The sequence below is a fragment of the Anopheles arabiensis genome, chromosome 2, assembly GCF_016920715.1.
Source record: "Anopheles arabiensis isolate DONGOLA chromosome 2, AaraD3, whole genome shotgun sequence".
Taxonomy (NCBI): Eukaryota; Metazoa; Arthropoda; class Insecta; order Diptera; family Culicidae; genus Anopheles; species Anopheles arabiensis.
The window spans coordinates 79,757,646-79,780,564 of NC_053517.1; the positions used below are offsets into that span (position 1 = coordinate 79,757,646).

Genomic DNA, 22,919 nt, shown 5'->3' on the forward strand with positions numbered 1-22,919 from the left:
TTAAAATCCTTCAATAATCTTAACCTATGACCTGAATGAAGCACAAAATCAGCCACTCAAGTAAGGTTCCCCGCATGACAAATTTCCCTTTCCAGCGCGGTGTCAGTAGGCTTTGCTACGCAACTCTGCTACACGAAGTTGTCCAATTGTTCTGTGCAGTAAATTCCGGGTAGATCACATTTTACACTTTCACTTTTAAATTATCATCCCATTAATAATCGGGGAAAAGGTAAGCGCATTTAAATTATGAGTGAAGTAGCACCGGACAGTGCCGATGTCGCTGCTCCCACCGTAGAGAAGAAAAGCCACCGGGTACAGGTGCGTGTACCACCGCCGGAATGTAAGTAACGAACCTTTCCCTTTCTGGCGTTTCACCTTCGATTGATGCGAATGCTTATTTTTGCGCAGTTTCCAGTCAAACGGAACTACACGCTGGCAGTCCAGGAGTGAGGGAAAGCTTGCAGCCGAACGTTTGCGAACCACAACAGGTTGGCATCTTAAGGGGAGCAGCAGCGTACACTAAATCATACCGCAACAGGTAATGTTGGGAAAGAACATTTACAACAACTTTACGCCAAACTAAACGCTCTTCCCCGCTTTTGTATACCCCGCGACCAGTGATGATATCCTTAAACATCTCGCCGTTGCATATCTGTTCACCATCCTGAAGTCACCCCCGAAATGGTCACCAGAAACGTTCTCCGAAATAGTGGCCCAGGAGTCGTCGCTCGCCAAAGCCCCACTGGAAACCAAGCTCCCAATCCGTCGAAACGACAAAACGTACAACATTCATCTCTCCAGCACACTCGTAAAGGGACGCTTCGTAACACCGCAGGACCAGTCGGATCACGTTCACCTAAGCATCCATCAGGCACTATCCCGCATTAAGCGCGGAAAGGCAGCCGTGTGGAAGTGTGACGGACACTTCTTCCTCATACGCCGTCTCTTGACCGGCTGGTACTTCTACACCCCGAGCCTGCAGGACAAACCGGCCCTCATGTTCTTCAGCTGTCCCCAGCTGATGGTGAACCTTGTACAGGACACGTACGGTTGCACGGAACGCTCCAAGTACTTCCTTTCCAACGTGGTGCTGCACTCGGTCGAGGAAGGTGATGTGGTGCGCATCGTGTGGAAGATGAAACGCTCCATCGGGATGAAGCTGCTCTCCCCGCTGGAAGCGATCCTGCACGGTAACATCTATCTGGTACGACCGAGCCTGGAACGGTCGCTGGAAATTGGGCTGAACGTGCTGGACCGGGCGCAGCAGGAACGCACCAAACCCCGCTCGTGGGACAATAAGCTACTGAACGGTTGCTTCAAGCGTGTTGAAACGCACTGGAAAGCAGCCGAACGGATGGCGAGCTTTGTGCGCGACAAAAGCGAACCAAACTACACGATCGGTGGGTATACGGTAACGTGCCGTACCTCGCCGATAGGACACCGGCAGCGCAAACACTTCGAGGAGATGGTGAACTACTTTCTTGCCTCCTGCACCGCGCTGCTGATCGTGGGCCGGGACTGTTGCTTTGTGTTTTGGGCGCGGGACAGCTTCATGTACTGGTTCAGCCCGTACCGGTACAGTGCGCTGCAGGAGCGGGCCGAGATTGTGCAAAGCCGTGCCTGCTTTCTGCACATGACGAACGCGCTCGCCAAAGCGTCCCAATCGCTGTACGAGTATCTGTACGAGCTGGGCGTGTTTCCGGATAGTACGATCGAGCTGCTGCCGGTGCGCATCGAGGATGGGAGTGCACACGCCCCCATACCGGACGATGGGGACGAGGATTCGCTCGACCAGGAAGGGCTTACGATACCGCCGGCGAGTGAGCAGGGCTGGACCAACTTCTACTCGCCGACGCTGCACAGCCCGTCCGAGTTGCGGTTGGCTCGGCAGATGCTTGATATGGTGTATCAGACGGCTGAGGATCGTTGTGGTTGAGCGGCTGTGAGTATCTGGTTACCGGACAACATTTTCACACTCATTGGAAGCAAAATGGATTAACCGCACAAGTGTTCAGAAGCATTTGTAATGTGATCCACTAAAAGGATCCAGGAACAATTACACTGCCCATCCGATTGATGCTTGAGTTTTGATAATATGATTTTATTAGAATATAGATAAGCGGTTTGTCTGGTTTGTAAAGATGGGTGGTTGTACATTATACTTTTTTTGCGGGAAAGGAAAACAGTAGCCCTCTACGTTACGTTGGCGTAAGCGTTACGCGTAACGCTTGTAAGCCTCAAACCCAAGCAGCATTTTTGGTTTGCACGTTTGTTATTGTTGTCGAGATTAAAGGGGTTTCCTTGTTTAGTTAACGTTTTTCAAGGATTTTTAGAGTATTCCTTGAAAGAATTATTTCAAGGTGTTTTCCAAAACTATGTGAAGTCTTTAACCACTTTCCTCATATTTCTAAACCATTCCTACGATTTTTTGGCATCGTTAAATGATTTTTGAAACCAATCAATTTTAAAACAATCAATACAGTTAGGAACGAATCTAAACATTTTAAGAAAATGGTAAAAATATCGTGAGTCTAATTTAAAACAAAATTAAATCAACAAAACAAAAACCCAAGAAAGCATCCCAAACTTCTTGGGAATCCTTGTACTGGATGTTATGAGTAATTACACAAATAATTATTGGTCACAATGATGTACAGGTCAACCCGTAGTTGTTGTTAAGCGACACTTAATCGTTAATCACGAACTTATCTGAGGTTTTCAAACCTAATTTTCAAAGCTTTGGTCTTTCAATGGCCCTCAAAATGACCATATAATGAAAAGTACTGGACAGAACAGGCTTTAATCTCATTAAATCCTATTTATAGTTTTGTTTCTATTATTTGTCTTAAAAGTGCAACCAAAAGGCAGCTTGGGAATTTCATTTCGCGCGTAACGCTTCTCGAATGTAACGTAAAGGACAGTTATTTACTTTCACCCTTGTTTGAAGCAATAAAAACGCAGCAAAAGTACTGCTTCTCGATACGGGATTGAGGGTTAAACGGTATTGAGCTTGCCGGAGCTCCCCTTTTTAAGGGGTCCCTTTTTATCTTCTTTTTTGTTTCTCGCTTTACTTTAGCTAAGTACTTTGTGCTAAGTATATATACACTCACACATACACATACATATACATGTTTTCTCATAATGACTAATAATACACACTCGGATAAGAGTAAAGGGCTGTGTTCTGCGGCCCTTTTGCGGGGCTCTGCCACAAATGCACCTGTTCGATGGGTCAAACACTACACTATTTAATGCTTCGATTGGGTGTTGGGTGCTTCGCTAGATTCGATTCCAATCTGTACACCTTGTGGGTTGGAATGTTGTGCTGTGCGTGTGTGTGAATGGGGTGAGAGATCCAGATGTTGTCACTGTCGAAACTGTCCGGCGCATTTACGACGAGCCAACGCTAGCACTGTGCGTCAGTAGCATCACGTCCTCCGGCAGCGGGTGTCGCTTGTACTGACGCTCGGTGACGAGAAACACGACCAGCCCACCGTACACGATGTACAGCATGCCGATCGTGTTGATCAGTACGGCTTGCGGTGGCAGTGCGGAATAGTCTTTGCTGTGTGTGTGGGGAAGGATGAGTAATTAGCAATAAGACAACGGCACTGTCTTAGGTCACTGGGATAAGCAGAACACTTACACAGAGAAGATGGCTTTCTCCAGCAGCCCCAGCAGTGCGGCCGCGATCGCCATCACGAATCCAGCCACGCCGAAAAACACGTGCACCGGCATGTAGGAGGCGCGCAGCTGCTCACGTACCCCCGGGAAAAGGTAGGCCGCAAATCCAAACACGTACTGAAAAGGATATTTGGAAGTAAAATTCAGTTAATATTGTATTGTTTTCTTGCGGGTTTTTAGGCGCATTCTACCTGCAGCGAAAACAGTATCACGGCGGACAGTCCAACCCACGAGTGCAGCGTGTACATGTTCGGGATCGGGTTCGGTTTGGCCAGGTTGTGCGAATCGAAAACGGCGACCAGTGCGACCACGGTAAAGATGAAGGCCGCCCCGTGAATGGTGGCGTGCGTAATCTTGAGCGGCTTCTTGCGTGCGTACCGGAATCCACGGTAGATTAGGATCGCTACCAAAAAAAAAGGAACCAAGAAACCGATTAGGAGCTCCACCGACACCGACGAGTGGCTGACAGCAGTCTTACAGTTGCCGTAGAGGAATATCATGCCGACGGACATGAGCAGCGGATGCCAGTTGAACTGAACTGAGGGACGGGCGGACCAGCCGAGCCCGTTCAGATGGATGCCGATCCAGCAGCTCACCAGGATGATGATCGTGATGCCGACCAGCTGCGTCACGAGGTACAGGATGCGGAAGTTGTTCAGCGCGGACGGTGGCGGTGGGCTGTTATCCATGCTGTGGCCGTTGCGTTTCGGTGGTTAGTTAACGTTTCACGGTGCACGAAGTGCTATAATTAGAAGGGAGGCACTGGTGTAAGCATCATTGATAGGCAGGCTTAGTTAGTCATAATTTTCGCTCGTGATACATCAATTTCAATTAATTATAAGCAATGGTTCGTTCTTGAATGAATCATCGTGGTCGAAACTCAGGTTAGATGAGCAAGTGTGGAACAGCAAGCAAATTAATGAACAAAACAAACAAATGATAAAACACAACTAAAACGTGTTTTATCATTTGTTTGTTTTGTTCATTAATTTAATTCAACTTCATTTTGATCTCCTTGAACGCATTTAAACCGCTCAAACGAATAAACGGTCACACCAAGCCACAACCAAACGGAAAAGAAATCAGAAACCTCCGCCAATGACCAACACACGATACTTGGAAGCGGCTCGAAAGCGATAAACGATGCACATTTGTTCCAATTTTGCTTACGATTGCAGTTTATTTGCAGCAAAGCTGCAATAAAACACTAAGTACCTCGGCCCACAATATTCACTGTCCATGGTTGACGGTTATGAGCTTGAGATCAGCATTTAATTACACGAGGTTTAATTACACACACACCCTTGCGCTAACATCAAAGTAAGACAAACAAATTGGTGAGATCAGGTGTTACGATGTCACATGAATCATTTTGATTAACTCAAGTCATTTGGAGGTAATTAGGGACAGACATCACAAGTGATAAATTGGATCTACTAGTAACTAGTTCATTCTGGCCGGTTACAGGGCGATGCAATATAATTTCGAATTTAAAATATTTAAAGACAACTTAATTGTCAGTTGTCTCTCGAATCCAGGGAACAGATAAAAAATCTGATTAAAAACCGATTCAGTAAATAAATACAGTAAAGAATTCACTTAACCGGTCTCGTGGTACAGTTGTCAACTCGTACGACTTAACATCATGCCCGTCATGGGTATGGATTCAAGCCCCAAATGCACCGTGCCGACATACGTAGGACTGACTATCCAATAGTTACAGAAAGCCAACAAGTGGGACCGAGAACGGTTGTTGAGCCAAAGGAGGAGAAGAAGAAAGAAATACTACCAAATTCATGTTAATCCTGGAGCTTTAAAAGAATTCGTCTTGAAACTACCCAAATCCTGGAACCCGATCCCGGTCCAATAACGGTACTACAACTCATACTAAATCCACTCAGATTTTAGATTTGGTCCTAAAACTACACCAGCCTTGGAACCGATCCGGAGCTCATTACGGAATTTGCACTGATCTAGAATCAATATCGACTCTGAAACTGATCCTGATTCTATAATAGTTCTGAAATAGATCTTGGACACATTCTGGAGTTAAAACTGATATTGAACCATTACAGATTCCTGACCTCATATAGATCATAGAACAGATCCCCAAGCTGTATCATTTCTGGAGCTATTACATAGATCATTCCGGTCCTGAAACTGATCTCACATCCATATAGATCTTAGAATTAGTCCCAAACCTGCACAGGCAGTCCTGAAACTGCTTCCATATAATCCATACAAGTCTTAGATCCTGAACCTATAACGGGTCTGGAACTGATTCCGATTCCATAACGCTCGTGAAAGTGATCCTGATCTCATTCCAATTCTGTTACTGTTACCCATATAAGTCCTGGAACAATCCTGGCTCTTTAATATTCAAGATCCTTATCTCCTTATCTTTATCTTTACTTTTTTAAGATCTTATCTTTAAGAGCTTGTACCGTTACTGGAGCTTATACTGAATGTATACCAGTCTTGAAATTGATCCCCAGTCATATCGGTCTTAGAACTGATACTGAACTTATTCTAATTCAATATCTGTTTCTAGACCTGCCTCAGTCAAGGAACGAATCACAAAACTGTTACAATCCAAGAATCGATACAGTACCTGCTTCGTTCCAGTAACGGCATCTCTACTTCTGGTGAGCGAACCATTCCCTGCAGCAGATATGTATTGAGGGATTCTAATCTACAATCGAAGTAAAGCAAGCCCTATCCATATCTCGTAGTGTGCCTATCATGGAGCTAATAGTGGCTGTGATACACATCTTTGGCCAGTTCGTTACACTCAGACAGCTCAGTTTACAACACTATAAAACAACTGTACAAACAGCTGTGTTTCAATTCCTATCTATCATTTCCGCAAACCGTTCACAATCGATCGAGGCTCTACCGACGCTAAAGCGAACGGTTGAGACTTCTAGAACCACTTTTATTGTCCCCGTCGCAATGGGAGTAAATTGTTGATTCGATCGATCGCACTCGTAAGGCTGGGCAATCAATTGATTAATTTAAACTCTTGTGGTAGGGCCCCCGTGCAGCAAAACTGCCTCAGCAAAGCAGATGATTCATTTGTGTGACCTTGTATGACCCCGGCCAACCATCCTTGCACTTGACCCACCCAAGCGCTGAACCACTGTGAAGGGTAAACTTCCGGCTTTGGAGCAAACTTGACGATGACACACGTTTGATAAGTAGTTCTAGGGTCGCCCCCCCCCACCCCTTTTTTACGAGTGAATGAGCACGATTTGTTGACCAAAAAGTCTTAGATAGTTAGGAAGTGTGGATAGGTGTGACGTCAACCGTGTCGTCATCCACCCATGGTCAGGGCGTTGAAAATTCCATCTTGCGTTTCAAGGCGATTTCTAAAATCCACCAATGTCACAGTCCGAGAAAATCCATCATCCATCATTCACCTAATTCAGTTTTGCGAGTCCATCATCCACCAAAGCATAAAAGATGGCAAAGAGACAAATTAATTCACTTTCACATTTGCAGCGTGAAAGGACACACACACATGCCCCAATGCGCCTATGTGGTGGGTTGGATGCTCGGATTCTTCTTTGATGTTTTTCCATGGCTACTATGACTCTAATGAAAGATCACATTACGCACGCAGAAATGGACCGTTTTGCACCGTCTGCAAGGTGGGTCGTTTTGATTGAATGGTGCCAATTAATTAATAATGTAATTTATTTAACTAATATTTTTAATGCAATTAAAGATACAGTTTCCCTATTTACTTTTCTTCGACTAAATAGACTAAATAGCAAAAAAAATCATGCGTTGCCTTTTTGCTGGCGTCGTTATCGAGTTTGCTTGTGCTCGCCAAACCCAACTCTCTGGCTTTCTCCGTACTGCAATCGCACAATTTTTTCACACCACCGAGCGAAATCGACAAATAAAACTAATTAACTGCAGGAGGCATTCAAACCGTACGCAAAAACGCTGCCTGCAAGGTGGTTGGGAAGGAAAAATTCAAACATTTACTTTGCCATTGCCGGTAAAAAGGAAAAGTTCCTCATTAACTGAGAATTTGCTTTCATATTCTTTCGCATTTGTGTTTTGCTTCGGTTTATTTATTTCTACTGCCTATTCAAACATCAAAATTCCGCTCATTTCTAAACACCCTCACAAGCTGCCTTCCACCTAACCGCGAGCGTACCGTTTGCTGTTACTTTGTACGGTGTTTAGTTAGTCCCGTAATTTATTCCAACTAACACAATTTCCCTGACCACAAAGGTCTAAAAATAATCTGCAACGATTTGCTCCGTGTAAAATATTAAAAGCATGTCTTTTTATTGATTTTTCTCCATTTTCATTCAACCGTATGCCTGCTCCCTCGCCACCGGTTGTGGTCAGCTTGCTTGCGTGCTCTGAGAGCATGTCCCGGTAGGCCGTTGCCGCTAATCACGAAAGCCCCACATCAGACATAGCTCATACCTAGCTCACTCAGCACACACGTCATAAAGTGAAAGATAAAGAACACTTTATCGTTCTTTTTTTTTGTTCGTTGCTTCTACACCATCCACCCCACAAACAATCCAACTAACCACCCACCCACTATATGGTGCAGATTCTTTCACGTTCGCACGTGCCCGGGAGACATTCTGCCGGCTCTCACTTGACATTTGCTCGCGCGTCTTTCTTTTATCTTGCTGCTGATAATTCTATCAACCCTCGCCTGATTTGGGGTGGATGGAAAGGGAAGGGCAGGGAAGGCTAGCTGAAATGGTGGCAGACGATCCTGAAACCTACTGCTATCGTGGTGTATAGAAGGATTGAGTAATTGCTGAAAGGCGTAAGGCATTACAACGCCACATTGGTAATATAATTCACGTGTAATGAACCGCGCAGTTGAATGATAAGTGTCTGTAAATGATAAGATTTGCCATTTTTTTATCAGGACAAGTAACCGTAAAGGTCGTTTTGAAGATTTCCCATATGTTGAGATTGTGTCTCTTCTTTGCATTGTTTGCACAAGCTTTAGAATTAGAGGTAAAATCGCATAATATAACGTTTTTCAATAAGAACACATTAAATTTCCTTAAAAACTCAATTTTGTGTTTCCTAACTATTAAAGTGTAAATAATACAAAGCCATTTTAATAAAATCGAGGTTTTAGGGGTTCCATGTAGATTTGATCGCTGAACCTGTAGATTATAATCCTAGCACCTTGTCACTGGTCTAAGCAGACGCTGTGTACTGGGCCGTGCAAAATACGAATAAAAAAGCTTCTCGAACCTCAGATGAACTTCTTTTCTTACGTATACTCGCCCAGAAATATTTTAGAGGAATGTTTGAATGCTTTCATTAAGCATTTTGAAAATAACAAATATAATGTTATAGTTTGTGATAAATTATTGTTCTAAACTTGATAAAAAAAAACTTATTTAGTCAAAAAACCAAACTTTGTATAAATCAAATATATGAGTAAATTTAATTATTATTCTGCCCATTCACTCCCACAACTGGTCAATCACGCTAAACCGTATAAAATTCCCATCCATACTAAGTGCTCCCCTTGCTAACCAGCACTTAGCGCACACACTCTCCGCACACAAACAAACTTCCCCTCGCTTCCACACTCCCCTTTTCGTCCACCTTCTAAGCTTCTAACAAACAACCGTACAAATCGTGACATTCATCCACGGTCCCACAGGGACCACAACACGTACCAGCACCCGAACCGGCTCCAACTGTTTTGCGATAAAACGCAAAACATGCAACCTCCGTTTTCTCAGAGCTGCCCATGAGGAGGTTGTGGTGTGTAGTTTTGCTCATTAACAACAACGGTGACCCGTGTGCGTTCTTTTTTTTTGCGTATGAAAAATCAACTACAATCATTTCGTACGCGTGTGTGATACACACAATCACCGCACTTCTCTTGAGCGGGGGGTTGGGGTTAAAGTCAACCCACGCCACACACACACACACACAACACGCCCTTTCCGACCTAACGTTCGTTCGTTTTTGCTAACCTTCTGCAGCAAGTAAGTGGTAACTCGCAAGCGTGACCATTCACAGAGCCCTTTAGGGAAAAAAAGCGGGAAGTGTGGGGCAATGGTTGGAAGGCCTTGTTCCATATGTCCCGCTAGGAAAAACGCAAGGTGAAAGCATCATATAAACGCTAAAACCCGCTCTTGCATGCAGACGTAATGGTAAGTGGGGAAGGTTAATTTTGCTTCATAAACCGCTAATCCACAATGTGCTAAGAAAATGGAAATTTGAAGGAAAAGCAATCGTTTTCCTGTTAAAGTGTTTTTCTGTGTAATTATTGAAGAATATCATGATAACCATGACACACACACGGAACCAACAGCAGTTCATAAAGCGCAACAACTTGTTGAGAGATTGTCGGGAGATGTTGCGGATAAAAGTATACACACAAACACATACGGTAAAGGAAAGGAAACACTGGAAATTGATTGTTCAAAACTTTTTCCCCGTTCGCAAACTCGGTCATCTGTTGCGTTAACTTGTCACGCACACTGTGGGGAGTTTTTTCGTTCCTCCGGAATGCTCCCCATTTTCCCCAAGAGATGGAAAATTCATTACCACGCAGACACGTTCGCTCAATTATGCTATCATGGTGATGGAAAAGTGGAAAATTCTTAACCAAGAAGCAGGTTCAATGGGACCGTGAACTCATCGAGCATAAATGCGAAAAATGCGCACACACAGCACAACAACACTATCGTATGTCTTTCTTCGCTGCTACCATCTGGTACCCATACACACCGAGTTTCGCCAGGCCAGGCCAGACACACCGACCGAAACAACAACAGTTGGAACAGCTGTAAAAACGGGGCATCGTAAAATGCCCTCTTTGAAGTACGGAACTATCTCTATCTTTACCTCTTTCTTGCTTCCTGCCGTATTTTTTTGCGCCCCAAATTAATGCACACACACGCACGCACGCAAGCAGTCACGCTTTTCACGCGCTTTAGATATTCGCGGCACTCGCCCAAGCGCAAAAACAGCAAACTCCGTACGCCGCCGTACGCAATACAGCAACGGAACGCGAAACGCAACAGACTGACTGGAGAGCGCCGTACGCGTACCGCGGCTAGCGCGAAGCTGCACAAAACATCTGCGAATCGGGGGGGTTGATTTATTCCGCACGGGGTACGGGGTGAAAAACCCACCCCTAAAGAAGCGATGGAGAGTCGCGCGCGAGCGGGAGAGCGAGAGAGAGAGAGCATGAGTTTAGCAAGGAGGGTTGATAATGCGGTACCCCAGCAGCTACGCAGCAAAGCTTTTATCAAATGATCATTCTCACGGGAGAGAGCCGAAGAGAGCGAGTGAAGGAGAGAGAGAGAGACAGATTTTTCACGGAGAACGCTTGACGGGAAAAGTGTGGCGTTTTTACAGTTGCTACAGTGCGTTACAAACAAATGTTTACTGTACTAGTGTTGGTCTGTTCTGGTTGCATTTACTCCTCTTTTGCTGTTTTTTTTTTCCATTTCTTCCTCTATTTTTTGTGCACTTTTTATTACGAAAACTTTATTTTTATTTAATGTTTTGTTCATATTCTTTATTTCCGTTTTATTATATTCTTTATTTACACTTTTTCATTTTATTGTGATATTATTGTCAATCAAAATAAAACACTTTAATGAATTACATTAAATTAAACAAACATTGATTTTCTGCTAAGAAAATCAATGTTTTTCATCATATCATAAATATCATCATCATATCATATCATCATAAATAATAAAATCTTATTTCAATAACCAACAAAAGAATGCTTTTCTACAATTTGTCTAATATTGTATCTACCTATCTTTGCTATCTATGGACTCAAGCCATCCGGTAAACAGGTTGCGCCGTATAGAGATAGGAGGTTGCAATTTGCTATCACTGAGAGATTATTCATTTCCTTTGATCGCACTTATCTTTCCTGTTTCGTGCGGCGACTGTTGCCGGTCCGGAAATGGGTTGTCGTGCATGTTACAAGGATGATAGATGGGGGTTTTGGAGGGTACAATGAACGATAATCGGAATTTTTACAATAGTACATTTCATAGTAGAGAATTGAGATTTCTTGGTATTCTATTTTACAATAGTAATTTCGTTCGAAATTCACCGATTAAATATTGTTGGGGCGTAGCCCATCCTTTTCAACCAGTTGTTGTTGTTTGATTCGTTTATATACTTAGAGCATCTCCAGCAACTGTCTTATCAACACCAACAAGATAAAGTAGCATCGTTTTTTATCGTAACCGTACCGTATAGCATCAACTCTGAAGCTCCCGGCTCTATTTACGTTACAGTTTATTTATTTCTTGCCGGTCTAGTTGCATCCCTTTACGATGTTTTGCGTTATAATCTCGTGCCACAATATTTAAACGCACTCTACTCTGTACCATATCGCGATGGTTCTTTTTTGTGGCAATTATACAATCCGCATCTACAATGTACAGAGTGGGTACCCGGGGTTCAGAAGATAACCAAAACACCAAGACTATCTGAAAACAAAAAAAGTTCAGTAATTTTTTTTAGTATCAAATATAGTTTCTAAACACAAAAAACATGTCTGGTCCTAAATTAACGAATTTGCGTATGATTCACGCAAACGCGTAAACGCTTGGCTCTAGAGAGGGCCATCCATGACTCGAAGGTGGAGACTACGGGAACAATCTTCTATAAGTCATGCCAGATCCTGGCATACGCTGATGATATAGACATCATTGATCTGCGGTTCTCCTATGTCGCAGAAGCCTACCAAGATATCGAGCAGGCGGCAGAGAACCTCGGATTGCAGATAAACGAGGCTAAGACCAAACTGATGTTGGCAACATCAGCGTGCCTACCAATAAATAATCAGAATCTCCGTAGGCGTGATGTACAGATAGGTGAACGCACATTTGAAGTTGTCCCAGAATTCACCTATCTCGGGTCAAAGGTCAGCAACGAGAATAGCATGGTAGTTGAGTTGTGCGCAAGGTTACTGGCTGCCAACCGGTCATTCTTACTTACTTACTTACTTATCCGGCGCTACAACCGCTTTGCGGTCTTACTATCAGTTAAACCGCTCACGGTCTCACGCCTTCGTCTGCCAGTCCGTTATCCCGGCCTTAATGGCGGACGCCTCCACGCCATCTTGCCACCTCAATTTGGGCCTACCACGCCTCCTCTGTCCTTGTGGACGGCCTAAAAAGACTTTACGGGCTGGGTCGTCCGTTTCCATGCGTATAACATGGCCAGCCCACCGGAGCCTGGCGAGCTTTATACGCTGTACGACAGTGAGGTCGCCGTACATCTCGTATAGCTCGTCGTTATAGCGGCTCCTCCATTGTCCTTCCACACATACGGGGCCAAGTATCCTTCTGAGCATCTTCCTCTCGAACGCGGCTAAGAGGGTTTCGTCAGATTTGGACAGTGTCCATGTCTCAGAGGCGTATGTGAGCACTGGTACTATATAGGTACTATATAGTCCCAGCTTCGTCCGTCGCGACAGGTTCTTTGAGGTGAACTGCTTTTTCAGGCTGTAGAATGACCGGTTGGCAGCCAGCATCCTTGCGCGCAACTCAGCTTCCATGCTATTGTCGTTGCTGACCTTTGATCCCAGATAGGTGAATTGTGGGACGACTTCAAAAGTGCGTTCACCTATCTGCACGTCACGCCTACGTAGATTCTGATTATTTGTTGGCGGGCCCGCTGATGTTGCCACCATCAGTTTGGTCTTTGCCTCGTTTATCTGCAATCCGAGGTTCTCTGCCGCCTGCTCGATCCCTTGGTAGGCTTCTGCTACATAGGAGAGCCGCAGACCAATGATGTCTATATCATCAGCGTATGCCAGGATCTGGGTTGACTTATAGAAGATGGTTCCCGTAGTCTCCACCCTCGAGTCGCGGATGGCCCTCTCTAGCGCCAAGTTGAATAGGAGACAGGCAAGCCCGTCCCCCTGGCGCAGACCCTTGGTGGTAGCAAAAGGTCCTGAGAGTTTTCCATCCACCCTCACCTGGCATGTGACGTTGGTCATAGTCATTCTAACTAGCCTTATCAGTTTGGCCGGGATTCCAAAAGAGCTCATAGCGTCGTACAGTTTTACCCTGGCTATGCTATCGTATGCGGCTTTGAAGTCTATGAAGAGATGGTATGTGTCGTTTTTGTATTCAGCCATCTTCTCCAAGATCTGCCGCATGGTGAAGATCTGATCAGTGGTTGATTTTCCGTTTCGGAATCCTCTTTGATAGTTTCCTACTATCTCTTCGACGTGCGGGACAAGGCGATCCTGAAGGATCAGGGAGAATATTTTATAGGCGGTATTCAACACCGTAATACCCCTGTAGTTGTTGCAGTCCAACCTATCTCCCTTCTTGTATATGGGGTAGATGATGCCGAGATTCCAATCACAAGGCATCGATTCGCTATCCCACCGGTCCCACCGGTAACCGGTCATTCTACAGCCTGAAAAATCAGTTCACATAAAGAACCTGTCGCGACGGACGAAGCTGGGACCATTAAGCACTTATATAGTACCGGTACTAACATACACCTCTGAGACATGGACACTGTACAAATCTGACGAAACCCTCTTGGCCGCGTTCGAGAGGAAGATGCTCAGAAGGATCATTGGCCCCGTGTGTACGGAAGGACAATGGAGAAGCCGTTATAACGACGAGCTATACGAGATGTACGAGGACATCACTGTCGTGCAGCGTATCAAGCTCGCCAGGCTCTGGTGGGCTGGCATTGTTGTACGCATGGAAACGGACGACCCAGCCCGTAAAGTCTTTTTAGGCCGTCCACATGGACAGATAAGGCGTGGTAAGCCTCAATTAAGGTGGCAAGATGGCGTGGAGGCATCTGCCTTTAAGGCCGGGATAACGGATTGGTAGATGAAGGCGTGAGACCGTGAGCGGTTTCGGACACTACTGACTACAGGCCAGGACCGAAATGCGGTTGTAGCGCCGGACAAGTAAGTAAGTAAGTAATCGCAACTTACCAGACTGTATTCGAAGAGTTTCACATGTTGTTGTTTCGCTGTCGTCACAATCCTATCAATTCCAACCGACGGTAATAAAGCTTCACTGCATACATTGTTGCTGCATTCTACATTCTTTCATGATTTCATATGCACCACACTAATCTTACTTTTTAAGCGCATTTGTTTAATTTATTACCGGTCATTTTGTGGGCTAGAGGTGGAGGATGAGGTGAAAATAAAATGAAAACAAATCGGCAAATTAAAAAAAAGAAACACAGTGCGTAAATCATAATGGTGGGAACACTATGTACAAATCAATTCATTGCAAAGGAGCTGAGATGGTGATCTCTTTACGCTACACTACCCTCATTTACCACCGTTCCGTATGTCCTCAGTTAAGCCAACCAGCTTACGGCCTTGGTTTGTTTAACCACAGGGAAACAGGATGGACACGCTGCAGTTGATTCATCAACGCTTCACCACGATCGCGAGTGGTGGTTCGGTAGATAGTACGATCGTAATTACGAGACAACATTATGTCATTTTATTATCATTCCATGTGCCGCACAATTCAGCGCCATCAGCCAAGTCCTTAAACCCGCTTCGAGGTTTTTGAGGAAGGTTTTTGTTTTGGAGGGGCACACTTTTTACCCCAATGAAAGGTCTGTGTGTGTGTACGTGGCTTTCTTTATGAGTGCTTTGCAATTACTTACGAACGAAAAATAATTATAATTAAAAAGAAAACAATGCAATACAATACAATACATCATCAGCATCATCCTTCATCATCGTCGTCGTACATTACAATATTCTATTTTAATACTATAGGCTCCAATCATCATGCCTTATGCTTATGCCGTGCCGCGATCATCACTCTTTCGCTTGCCCGCCACGCGCAGCAGTCACCACCGATTTCCGTTATTAAAATCAAAAGGATGCACAGAAAGGATGCTTAAAACGCTACTACCATGAGAAAGACGAGCCGTACGAGTTGAACGGAGTTTTTTTTTGTTTTTGCTGAGTTTGTCTCGTGTCTGTTGCACCGCTCAGGCTCATTTGAGTGTGTGGAAGAAGATGGGCAAGTACAGTACGCGGCGGATTCTATCTGTTCATCCTTTCCATTTTGATTTCGATTTCCCTTTCGATTATTCCATTAGAGGCTGGCCCGTGTGTTTCATCGACACTCTTTCGCTTTCTCCGCCACATACAGATCAATTTTTCTTTTCCTTTTTTCCTCGAGTCGTCCTTCTCCTAAAGCAAACCATTTAACTCTAATAACTTAACAGAAGGAGAAGAAAGATCTAAAAAGCATAAATTTCTTCCGCCGAAACAGTTCCTCAAACAAATGCTCATTCTCCGTACGCCATCATTACCTTTCCCTAACGTTCGCCTTTTGCTGTGGACGGTCCGCGAGCCCCGAGACAGGTCAGGGGGAGGAAAATAAATCGCAAAAAGAAAGGTGCGTGTTCTCACCTCTTATTGCTTCTTTAAATACAAGTACACCCTATTCTTACCGCGATCACCGCATGCGAATCTCATCTTAAACACGGGTGAGAGAGAAAAAACACATCTATTTAGATTATACTTAAAACGAACAAAACGGCTTTAACGGCTAGTACTTGGTACGTGAGGAAGAACGAATAAACGCTAAACGAAAGAAAAACGAAAACAAGCAGCTACAAATTTAGTACAAGAAAAAAACACGCTAACTTAGTAGGAAAACAGTACAGTAGGTGTGTGTGTGTAGGGAGAGGAATTATTATAGTTCAGCCATCTATAGAGTTCTGCATCGACACTCTCAAACATTACAGGGGTTTTCAGGAGTTCTCATAGCTGTGGGACATTTTATTGACTCTTTCTGCAGTGAAGTGAACTTAATGTAATGGGAATTGGACTCTATAGCACACTTGTAGGGCAAATCCAATAGGAATTTTCAAGCAGCATGCCAAAAAGTCAATTTTCATCATTTGAAGTTCACTTCCTATCAGAAAGAGTCAAGGAAGTGTCCCACAACTATGAGAACCCCTGGAAAACCCTGTAATTTGAGTTCTCGTTTTACGTGTTACTTGTGGATAGTAAAAGGGACAGAGGGGATGATATTTTATAGGCAACTCTCCAAAGAGCGCTCTAAACTCTCATCATTTCAGGCGCATCACACTTCTGTTACGATTTTGTGGTTAGCTACGATCGATTTTTCTGATTCCTTTCGTTCAATTACTATGACGTCCTCTCCCTGCATAATAGAGTATGTGTGTGTTTCTATCCTCCTCCTTTCCACGGCAAGCATGTTTGATACGATTTGGTTGCACTTGTGTGTTATTATCAGAAACCAACTACGAGCGCGTGTGCCTCGTTCGCGCCGCGCACGATCCAGCGCCACAGTGAACCTTAAAAATGCGCGAAAACAACACAATTTCTTCAAACACCCCACACACGAACCGTTTTAGTAGTACCACCCAGTTGGATGCGACACTAAAGTGTGAGTCTGCTATAGTGTGGGGGGGGGGGGCTGTAAAGGGATGGGGTACATACGATAACCCGAAAAGGCCTGAAATCATCTTCCCACCGCTCACATTCTATATCCTAGTGAACCGTTTTTTTCCTATTCGCTCTTTAATGTCTCGAAGCGCTGGAGCGTTAATAGCAGCATCTGTGGTTTTTTGTTCTTTTTGGGGAGTCGCTCTACGGTATCAGAAGCCAGACGTCGCTTGGGGCCGACACTACTAACACTTTGCACACCTTGGTCTAGTCCAGCATGCTCTGGCTGCTCGGGCGGCATTTTTTCCGCGCTACCGGATCTCGTTTTGCTTATTTCACAGCTCACTTTTTCGTCGGCGTTCCGCGCTGGGTAAGGCTTTCGAACCGTCTGAAGGTGTAGTTGATAAACACCCAATCCTTGAGCACTTCCCCTTCCGGTTGTGGGTGGGCGGCTGTAAAATGGATAAGGGAGAGGAAACAGTTAGAGTATTTCGAATGATCGCATGCGGGAAAAAGGGAAATGCCACTTACGTATCTCTAGTGCTACGTCGGGGAATTCGTCAAAGTTCGATGTATCGTCGATCGAGCGCACCTCCACCGGGATGGCCGCCGGACGCTCTCGTATGTGCTCCCAGTCGACGCCGCGGAAGAATTGCACTAGCTTCAGATCCTCAATTCCACGCTGTGAGCCGAGTCTGTAATCGAACGGGACCGTTTTTTTTTAAATGACGTTCTTTGAAGGACCTCTAGAGTAACCTATCCCTCCTTACCGTCGTTCAGCTTCGCAGCAAAATTTCACTATCGTATCGCGGGCCTCCTCCGAGATGGGCGTTTCCGGCGGGAAGATGAGCGTCTCCCGCCAGTTCATCACCTTCCGGTACGTGTCCTGCGGGTTGTCCGAGCAGAACGGCGGATAGCCCATCAGCATCTCGTACATGATCACGCCGAGCGACCACCAGTCGCACGCCGGCCCGTATCCCGTCTGCAGGAACACCTCCGGCGCGATGTAGTCCGGCGTGCCGACCGTACTGTACGCCAGCGCTCGCCGGTTGCGCTTCCAGCTTTCCGCCCGTCGCTTCGAGTCCATCGGGCTGGCGCAGGTGCCGATAAAGTCGGACGGTTTGGCCTGCGACAGGTCGCGATAGAAGTCGGTGCGGTGCGATTTCTTCAGCCCCGTGCACAGCCCAAAGTCGGACAGCTTCAGGTGGCCGCGCGCATCCAGCAGCAGATTGTCCGGCTTGATGTCGCGGTGGATGAAGCCGAGCCGGTGGATCGAATCGATCGCGAGCGCCGTCTCGACGATGTAGAACTGTGTGCACTCCTCCGACAGTGTGTCCTTCTTCATGAGCAGCGTCATCATGTCGCCGCCGGGCAGGAACTCCATGATAAGATACAAATTTACCGAATCCTGCGCAAAACCCAAGCACGGGGAAATTGTTAGCCAAAGAAAGGTAGGAAAAACGTAAGAAACTCCACCTGAAAGCTGTAGTACATCTTCACCACCCACTGGTGGTCGGCCTCGACCAGCACGTCCCGCTCGGCCCGCACGTGCGCCACCTGCTCCTTTTCCAGCATGTCCGCCTTGCGCAGCACCTTCATCGCGTACACGTGCCCGGTGTCCTTCTTCTGCACCAGCCGCACCTCGCCGAATGCACCGCGCCCGATCACCTTGAGCGCCTCGAAGTCCTCCACCCCGAGCCGGGAGCGCTTGAGGCGCAGGAATTCCGTCTCCTTCTGGGCGTGCTGCATGCGCTTCTCCTGCCGCTGCGACTCGGACAGCGTCTCGTCCTTCAGCGACGCTTCCAGCTTCGCCTGGCGCTGTTTCCGCTCGCCGTGCTGTGTGATCAGATTGCTGTAGTAGTTCTCCAGCGTGACCTTCGCTTTGGTCGCCTTATCGAGCGTGTGATCGCTGAAGCGAACCGTATTATCAGTCGCCGTCATGATGCCCGCTGCCGCCGCCGCCGCCGCCAGCTGCGTGCTGCTGATGCCCTCCGTTTTTCCTGTTTCGAGCTGGGCTTTCCCTCGGAAGTAGACCGCCGCCGCCGCCACCACCACCACTTCCCCGTGCGGTGGTGCTGCGTGCCCGTGAGGTGCGTCCCACTAGAGCACGGCGATTATCGTCCCGGCGATGCTGGCTTCCCCGGAAGGAGCGTTGGTTCAATTTAAAAGCTTCAACGTGCCCCTTTCGTCGCCGTTGCCACACCGTCGCGTTGAGAGTAAGAGGCCTGCGTAAAGCGAAATGAAAACAAAAACAAACATGCATTAAACATCGGCGGGCGCGCATGAGAACGATGAGTGTTTGGGGTGTTCTGATTAGAGTGGGTCATTGATTTTGCGTCTCGCGGGTGCCGTTGACGTTCCACATTCGCCTGGCTACTACCGTCACATCATCATTTACTCGATCGATCGTGTCTTTCGCTTGTACTTTGTGATCCACACCAGAACAGACCGGAAAAAAGCCAACCACACCAAAGGGACACGACGACAATTACAATGGGGTGAAACGGGCGGAATGTGAGTGGAATAAAAAGTGAAATGCAAACGCGTTATGCGGAGCGAGAGAAAAAAAACAGCAAATGAATGCAAATCCATAACGGTTTGAATGTGGTTTGTTTGCCTGTCGCGAATGTGTTTATGCACTTGTACATCGCGCCACCTTTTCGCGCGCCGTGTTGGGCTCTCTTCCCTCGGGGTTGTCAGCTTGGTCAGCACGTTGTACGGGAAAAGGGGGGCGCTGACACCAACCACACAGCCGCACCAGACAGCAGCACGCGAATTCATATGCAACGAACGACCTCCACACACCACGATTCAAGCTGTGTTGCAGGGATCATACAAAACATGCACACACACACCTTATGCTTGCCAGATGGGGATAGGGAAACCCGTTTCAGCAACGTGTGGGAATGGGCGAGACAGACACAAAGAACGCTCCACAATGGGGTGGCTTGCTGACTTTTCGATAACAACCCGCGGGGACGAGGATTGAAGTGTGATTTTATTGATGCAGTCCCAGCCAAACCTCCCCGGTTCTGTACCCCTTCTTTTCCTAATCCCAAGGCACGTGTTTCCCCCGCTGGAAATGGAAGTGTCAAACGTAGGGGAGATTCTTGATTTACGAAGAAAAAGCACTCGACAAGCGAATGGAAAGAAAAGCTCTCGGTGCACAATTGCACTGCTGATGGGGCGCGTAGAGAGCTCCCCCTCTTGTCTCTTTTCGTTCTGTACGTACGTACGTATGTTGCACTTTATTGAACAGGCAATTCCATCCATCAGTGTGTGGGGCAGGAAAGGTGTGTAGTGAAAGGGTCAACTGGACCGAACGGGAAGAAAGAAAGGCACGCGCGCACTACAAATGCATTGAACACAACTGAGGAAGGGGTGGATGGGAGCGATGGGGAGGTTCTTAGTACATGGGGTGACACCACACCAACATCACCGAGAGCCCTTCATGCACACCACACTCTGGCGGAGGTGTATTTTTATGTAACGGAGTAAAGGAAAACTGACAGAACCATCATCATCATCGTCACCGTCATCGTCATCATCATGTCGTGCTGCTCTTGTGTACGGCCTACTAGAGGTTGGCATTTCCATTCGCTCACAATGTTCATGTGTACCGAAGGTAAGGTGATAGCGATTTTCCCCCCTTTTCTCTTCACACCTTCCTCTCCTTTTGCCATCTTTAATTATAAATATCTGCCCCAAGAAGGAGATAAAAAAACGATATCACTCCACTCTGGACAGGGGACGAAAAATTGGGGAGGGGGCAGAGCAAACATACGCACAAGTCGGCCACCCGTTCGTGATGATGCAAAATAAATAGAAACGCTACGCAAACAACATATATCACATCATCGCGCAATAAACGACATCAGGTACGCACACACACACATGCCACTAGTTAACACGGAAGCACCTTTCACATGACGGGGGCAAATGCGGAGCAGTGCCAGCTTTTCTTCTACTATTATTATTATGCAAGAACTTTTCCGCAGTGTACGGCGTGGAAAACTGCACTTGAGCAAGTCGAAAAAAAACCTGTCGATTCAGGCTCCACCACTGGCTCTGCCGTGATTTTCAACCCCTTTTCCCCGTTTTCACGGGAACAGACAGCCCAACCGCCACCCCCTGAGAACGCAATAGTGCACCACCACCACCACCAACAGCAACAACAACAACGACACCACACACCACCACTATACGCACCACTTGCGGGACGACCGTCGGGGTGTACACCTTTTCTTGCCACCTTTCCCGTTTCACTGACGATGGTGACGATGACGATAATTGTTGGTCCGCGGACCACACGGACCAAGTGTGTGTGTGTGTGCGTCTTGTAAAGGGCGAAACCGAGGAAGGGCCGAAGGGGGTCCAGGGCAGCACAACAAACGCACGCACGGCACCACGAACGCACACACACACGTACACGCACACACGCACTGCTGCCCTAACGGGATTTACACTGACTGCTGCGACCCGAGCCGCGTACAATTTGCTTCCAGTTCTGAGACGGGAAGAGAAAATCTCGTATTTACGGTACCACTGTTGTGCTGAAATTTCTTTGTAAATTAAACCACCGTCTGGCACGGTCGAGCCCACCTGGGGAGGCAAGGTGGTAGAGGACTACCGTGACGTCACAGGTGCCTTCGAGTCGTTTGCGAAAACAGGCCCACTAGCTGAACTTTGTTTGAAAATACAACATTACATATGGGGTTGACTACGAAGCCACAGTTGTCATCCTCTGATCAAGGTGAATATGTTGCTTAATTTGAAAAAGATTAAATATTAAGATTAATTTATAATCTAAAAGCTAACTGATAAATAGAGAAAAGAATTTCGGTGAAAATATTTACACTTATTTGCTAAAAACTTACGTAATCGCAAAGAGTTTCAACTTTATTCCATCATGTCTGCATCCACCTTGACCGTCTATTGGTTGACGTTTGCTGATGCCAATCCCGCAAAGGAAATTAAAAACGTAAACAAACACCACCGAGGGCGATCTTCGCTCCTCGTTTTCCTTAAATTTAACATCAAACACACAGCCAACACAATGGAAAACATACTGGAACCAAGCAGCTCGGACGACAACATGCCGTCGGATAACAAGAAGGATCTGCAATCGCTGCTCTCCTCGGAGGACGACTTCTTCGATCCGCCCCCATCATCGAGCCGCCGGGATTCGTCCGGCAATGAAGATAAACCGGACTTACGGACCGATTTTGAGGACATCATCATGCCGGAAATGGGACACGATAATAGCATACTGATGGTGAAGGACCAGAAAGACCGCGAGCGTGACAAGCGCAAGGAAACCAAGAGCAAGCGCGAGCTGGAGGAGGAGGAGCGCGAAAAGATGCAGTAAGTGGAATGGAATGGTGCCGCTCAAGGAAAATCCCTTCCCAACGGTTTCTCTTTGTTTTTCTAGAGTGCTTGTTTCTAATTTCACCGAAGAGCAGCTGGATCGGTACGAAATGTATCGCCGGGCGGCATTTCCCAAGGCAGCCGTCAAGCGTCTGATGCAAACCATCACCGGTTGTTCCGTCTCGCAGAATGTGGTCATTGCCATGTCCGGCATAGCGAAAGTGTTCGTCGGAGAGGTCGTAGAGGAGGCACTGGACGTGATGGAAAAGGCTGGCGAGACGGGGGCCATTCAGCCGAAGTATTTACGTGAAGCGGTTCGACGGCTGCGGAACAAAGGGCACATCCCGACTGGCCGAGGGCACAAACAGTTTTTCAAACTCAATTAGTGCTGTAGATATAAATATATTATCCCTTTTTTATGCTATCCTTCGAACTAAACAAAAAAATA

At 46.4% G+C, this 22,919-nt stretch overlaps 4 protein-coding genes across 5 annotated transcripts; 2 read left to right on the forward strand and 2 right to left on the reverse strand.

Annotated features, from left to right (window-relative positions):
- The first annotated feature begins 98 nt into the window (after positions 1-98).
- LOC120894882 lies at positions 99-2,140 on the forward strand. Its single transcript, XM_040297737.1, has 3 exons — positions 99-340; positions 409-538; positions 619-2,140. Exons 1-3 carry the CDS (start codon positions 247-249, stop codon positions 1,934-1,936), a joined length of 1,542 nt encoding a protein of 513 aa, XP_040153671.1. The 5' UTR covers positions 99-246; the 3' UTR covers positions 1,937-2,140.
- LOC120894883 (cytochrome b reductase 1) lies at positions 2,081-10,746 on the reverse strand. Its single transcript, XM_040297738.1, has 5 exons — positions 10,546-10,746; positions 4,163-4,426; positions 3,876-4,087; positions 3,647-3,801; positions 2,081-3,565 (listed from the first exon to the last, which is right to left on the reverse strand). The coding sequence occupies exons 2-5, from the start codon at positions 4,371-4,373 to the stop codon at positions 3,391-3,393; spliced, it is 753 nt and encodes a 250-aa protein (XP_040153672.1). The 5' UTR covers positions 4,374-4,426; positions 10,546-10,746; the 3' UTR covers positions 2,081-3,390.
- Positions 10,747-14,789: 4,043 nt separating this feature from the next.
- LOC120908586 (serine/threonine-protein kinase tricornered) lies at positions 14,790-21,715 on the reverse strand. 2 transcript variants are annotated; one of them, XM_040319764.1, is made up of 5 exons: positions 21,314-21,715; positions 18,581-19,329; positions 17,875-18,512; positions 17,636-17,799; positions 14,790-17,556 (listed from the first exon to the last, which is right to left on the reverse strand). In XM_040319764.1, exons 2-5 carry the CDS (start codon positions 19,043-19,045, stop codon positions 17,447-17,449), a joined length of 1,377 nt encoding a protein of 458 aa, XP_040175698.1. In that variant the 5' UTR covers positions 19,046-19,329; positions 21,314-21,715; the 3' UTR covers positions 14,790-17,446. The 2 variants fall into 2 exon arrangements, with proteins under 2 accessions (XP_040175698.1, XP_040175699.1); XM_040319765.1 differs by lacking the exon at positions 21,314-21,715 and adding an exon at positions 21,024-21,269.
- Positions 21,716-21,921: 206 nt separating this feature from the next.
- LOC120908588 (transcription initiation factor TFIID subunit 11) lies at positions 21,922-22,917 on the forward strand. Its single transcript, XM_040319767.1, has 2 exons — positions 21,922-22,468; positions 22,536-22,917. Exons 1-2 carry the CDS (start codon positions 22,014-22,016, stop codon positions 22,855-22,857), a joined length of 777 nt encoding a protein of 258 aa, XP_040175701.1. The 5' UTR covers positions 21,922-22,013; the 3' UTR covers positions 22,858-22,917.
- Positions 22,918-22,919: the final 2 nt, after the last annotated feature.

Excerpts from the sequence above, each read along its gene's own strand:
- LOC120894882 (XM_040297737.1), top strand. The coding sequence starts at position 247 with ATGAGTGAAGTAGCACCGGACAGTGCCGATGTCGCTGCTCCCACCGTA. Across the intron at positions 341-408 it reads GCGTGTACCACCGCCGGAAT|TTTCCAGTCAAACGGAACTA; the intron begins GTAAGTAACGAA and ends ATTTTTGCGCAG. Across the intron at positions 539-618 it reads ACTAAATCATACCGCAACAG|TGATGATATCCTTAAACATC; the intron begins GTAATGTTGGGA and ends CCCCGCGACCAG.
- LOC120894883 (XM_040297738.1), bottom strand. The coding sequence starts at position 4,373 with ATGGATAACAGCCCACCGCCACCGTCCGCGCTGAACAACTTCCGCATC. Across the intron at positions 4,088-4,162 it reads GATATTCCTCTACGGCAACT|CGATCCTAATCTACCGTGGA; the intron begins GTAAGACTGCTG and ends TTTTTTTGGTAG. Across the intron at positions 3,802-3,875 it reads TGATACTGTTTTCGCTGCAG|TACGTGTTTGGATTTGCGGC; the intron begins GTAGAATGCGCC and ends TATCCTTTTCAG.
- LOC120908586 (XM_040319764.1), bottom strand. The coding sequence starts at position 19,045 with ATGACGGCGACTGATAATACGGTTCGCTTCAGCGATCACACGCTCGAT. Across the intron at positions 18,513-18,580 it reads AGATGTACTACAGCTTTCAG|GATTCGGTAAATTTGTATCT; the intron begins GTGGAGTTTCTT and ends GGTTTTGCGCAG. Across the intron at positions 17,557-17,635 it reads CGACGTAGCACTAGAGATAC|CCGCCCACCCACAACCGGAA; the intron begins GTAAGTGGCATT and ends TCCATTTTACAG.
- LOC120908588 (XM_040319767.1), top strand. The coding sequence starts at position 22,014 with ATGTCTGCATCCACCTTGACCGTCTATTGGTTGACGTTTGCTGATGCC. Across the intron at positions 22,469-22,535 it reads GAGGAGCGCGAAAAGATGCA|AGTGCTTGTTTCTAATTTCA; the intron begins GTAAGTGGAATG and ends TTGTTTTTCTAG.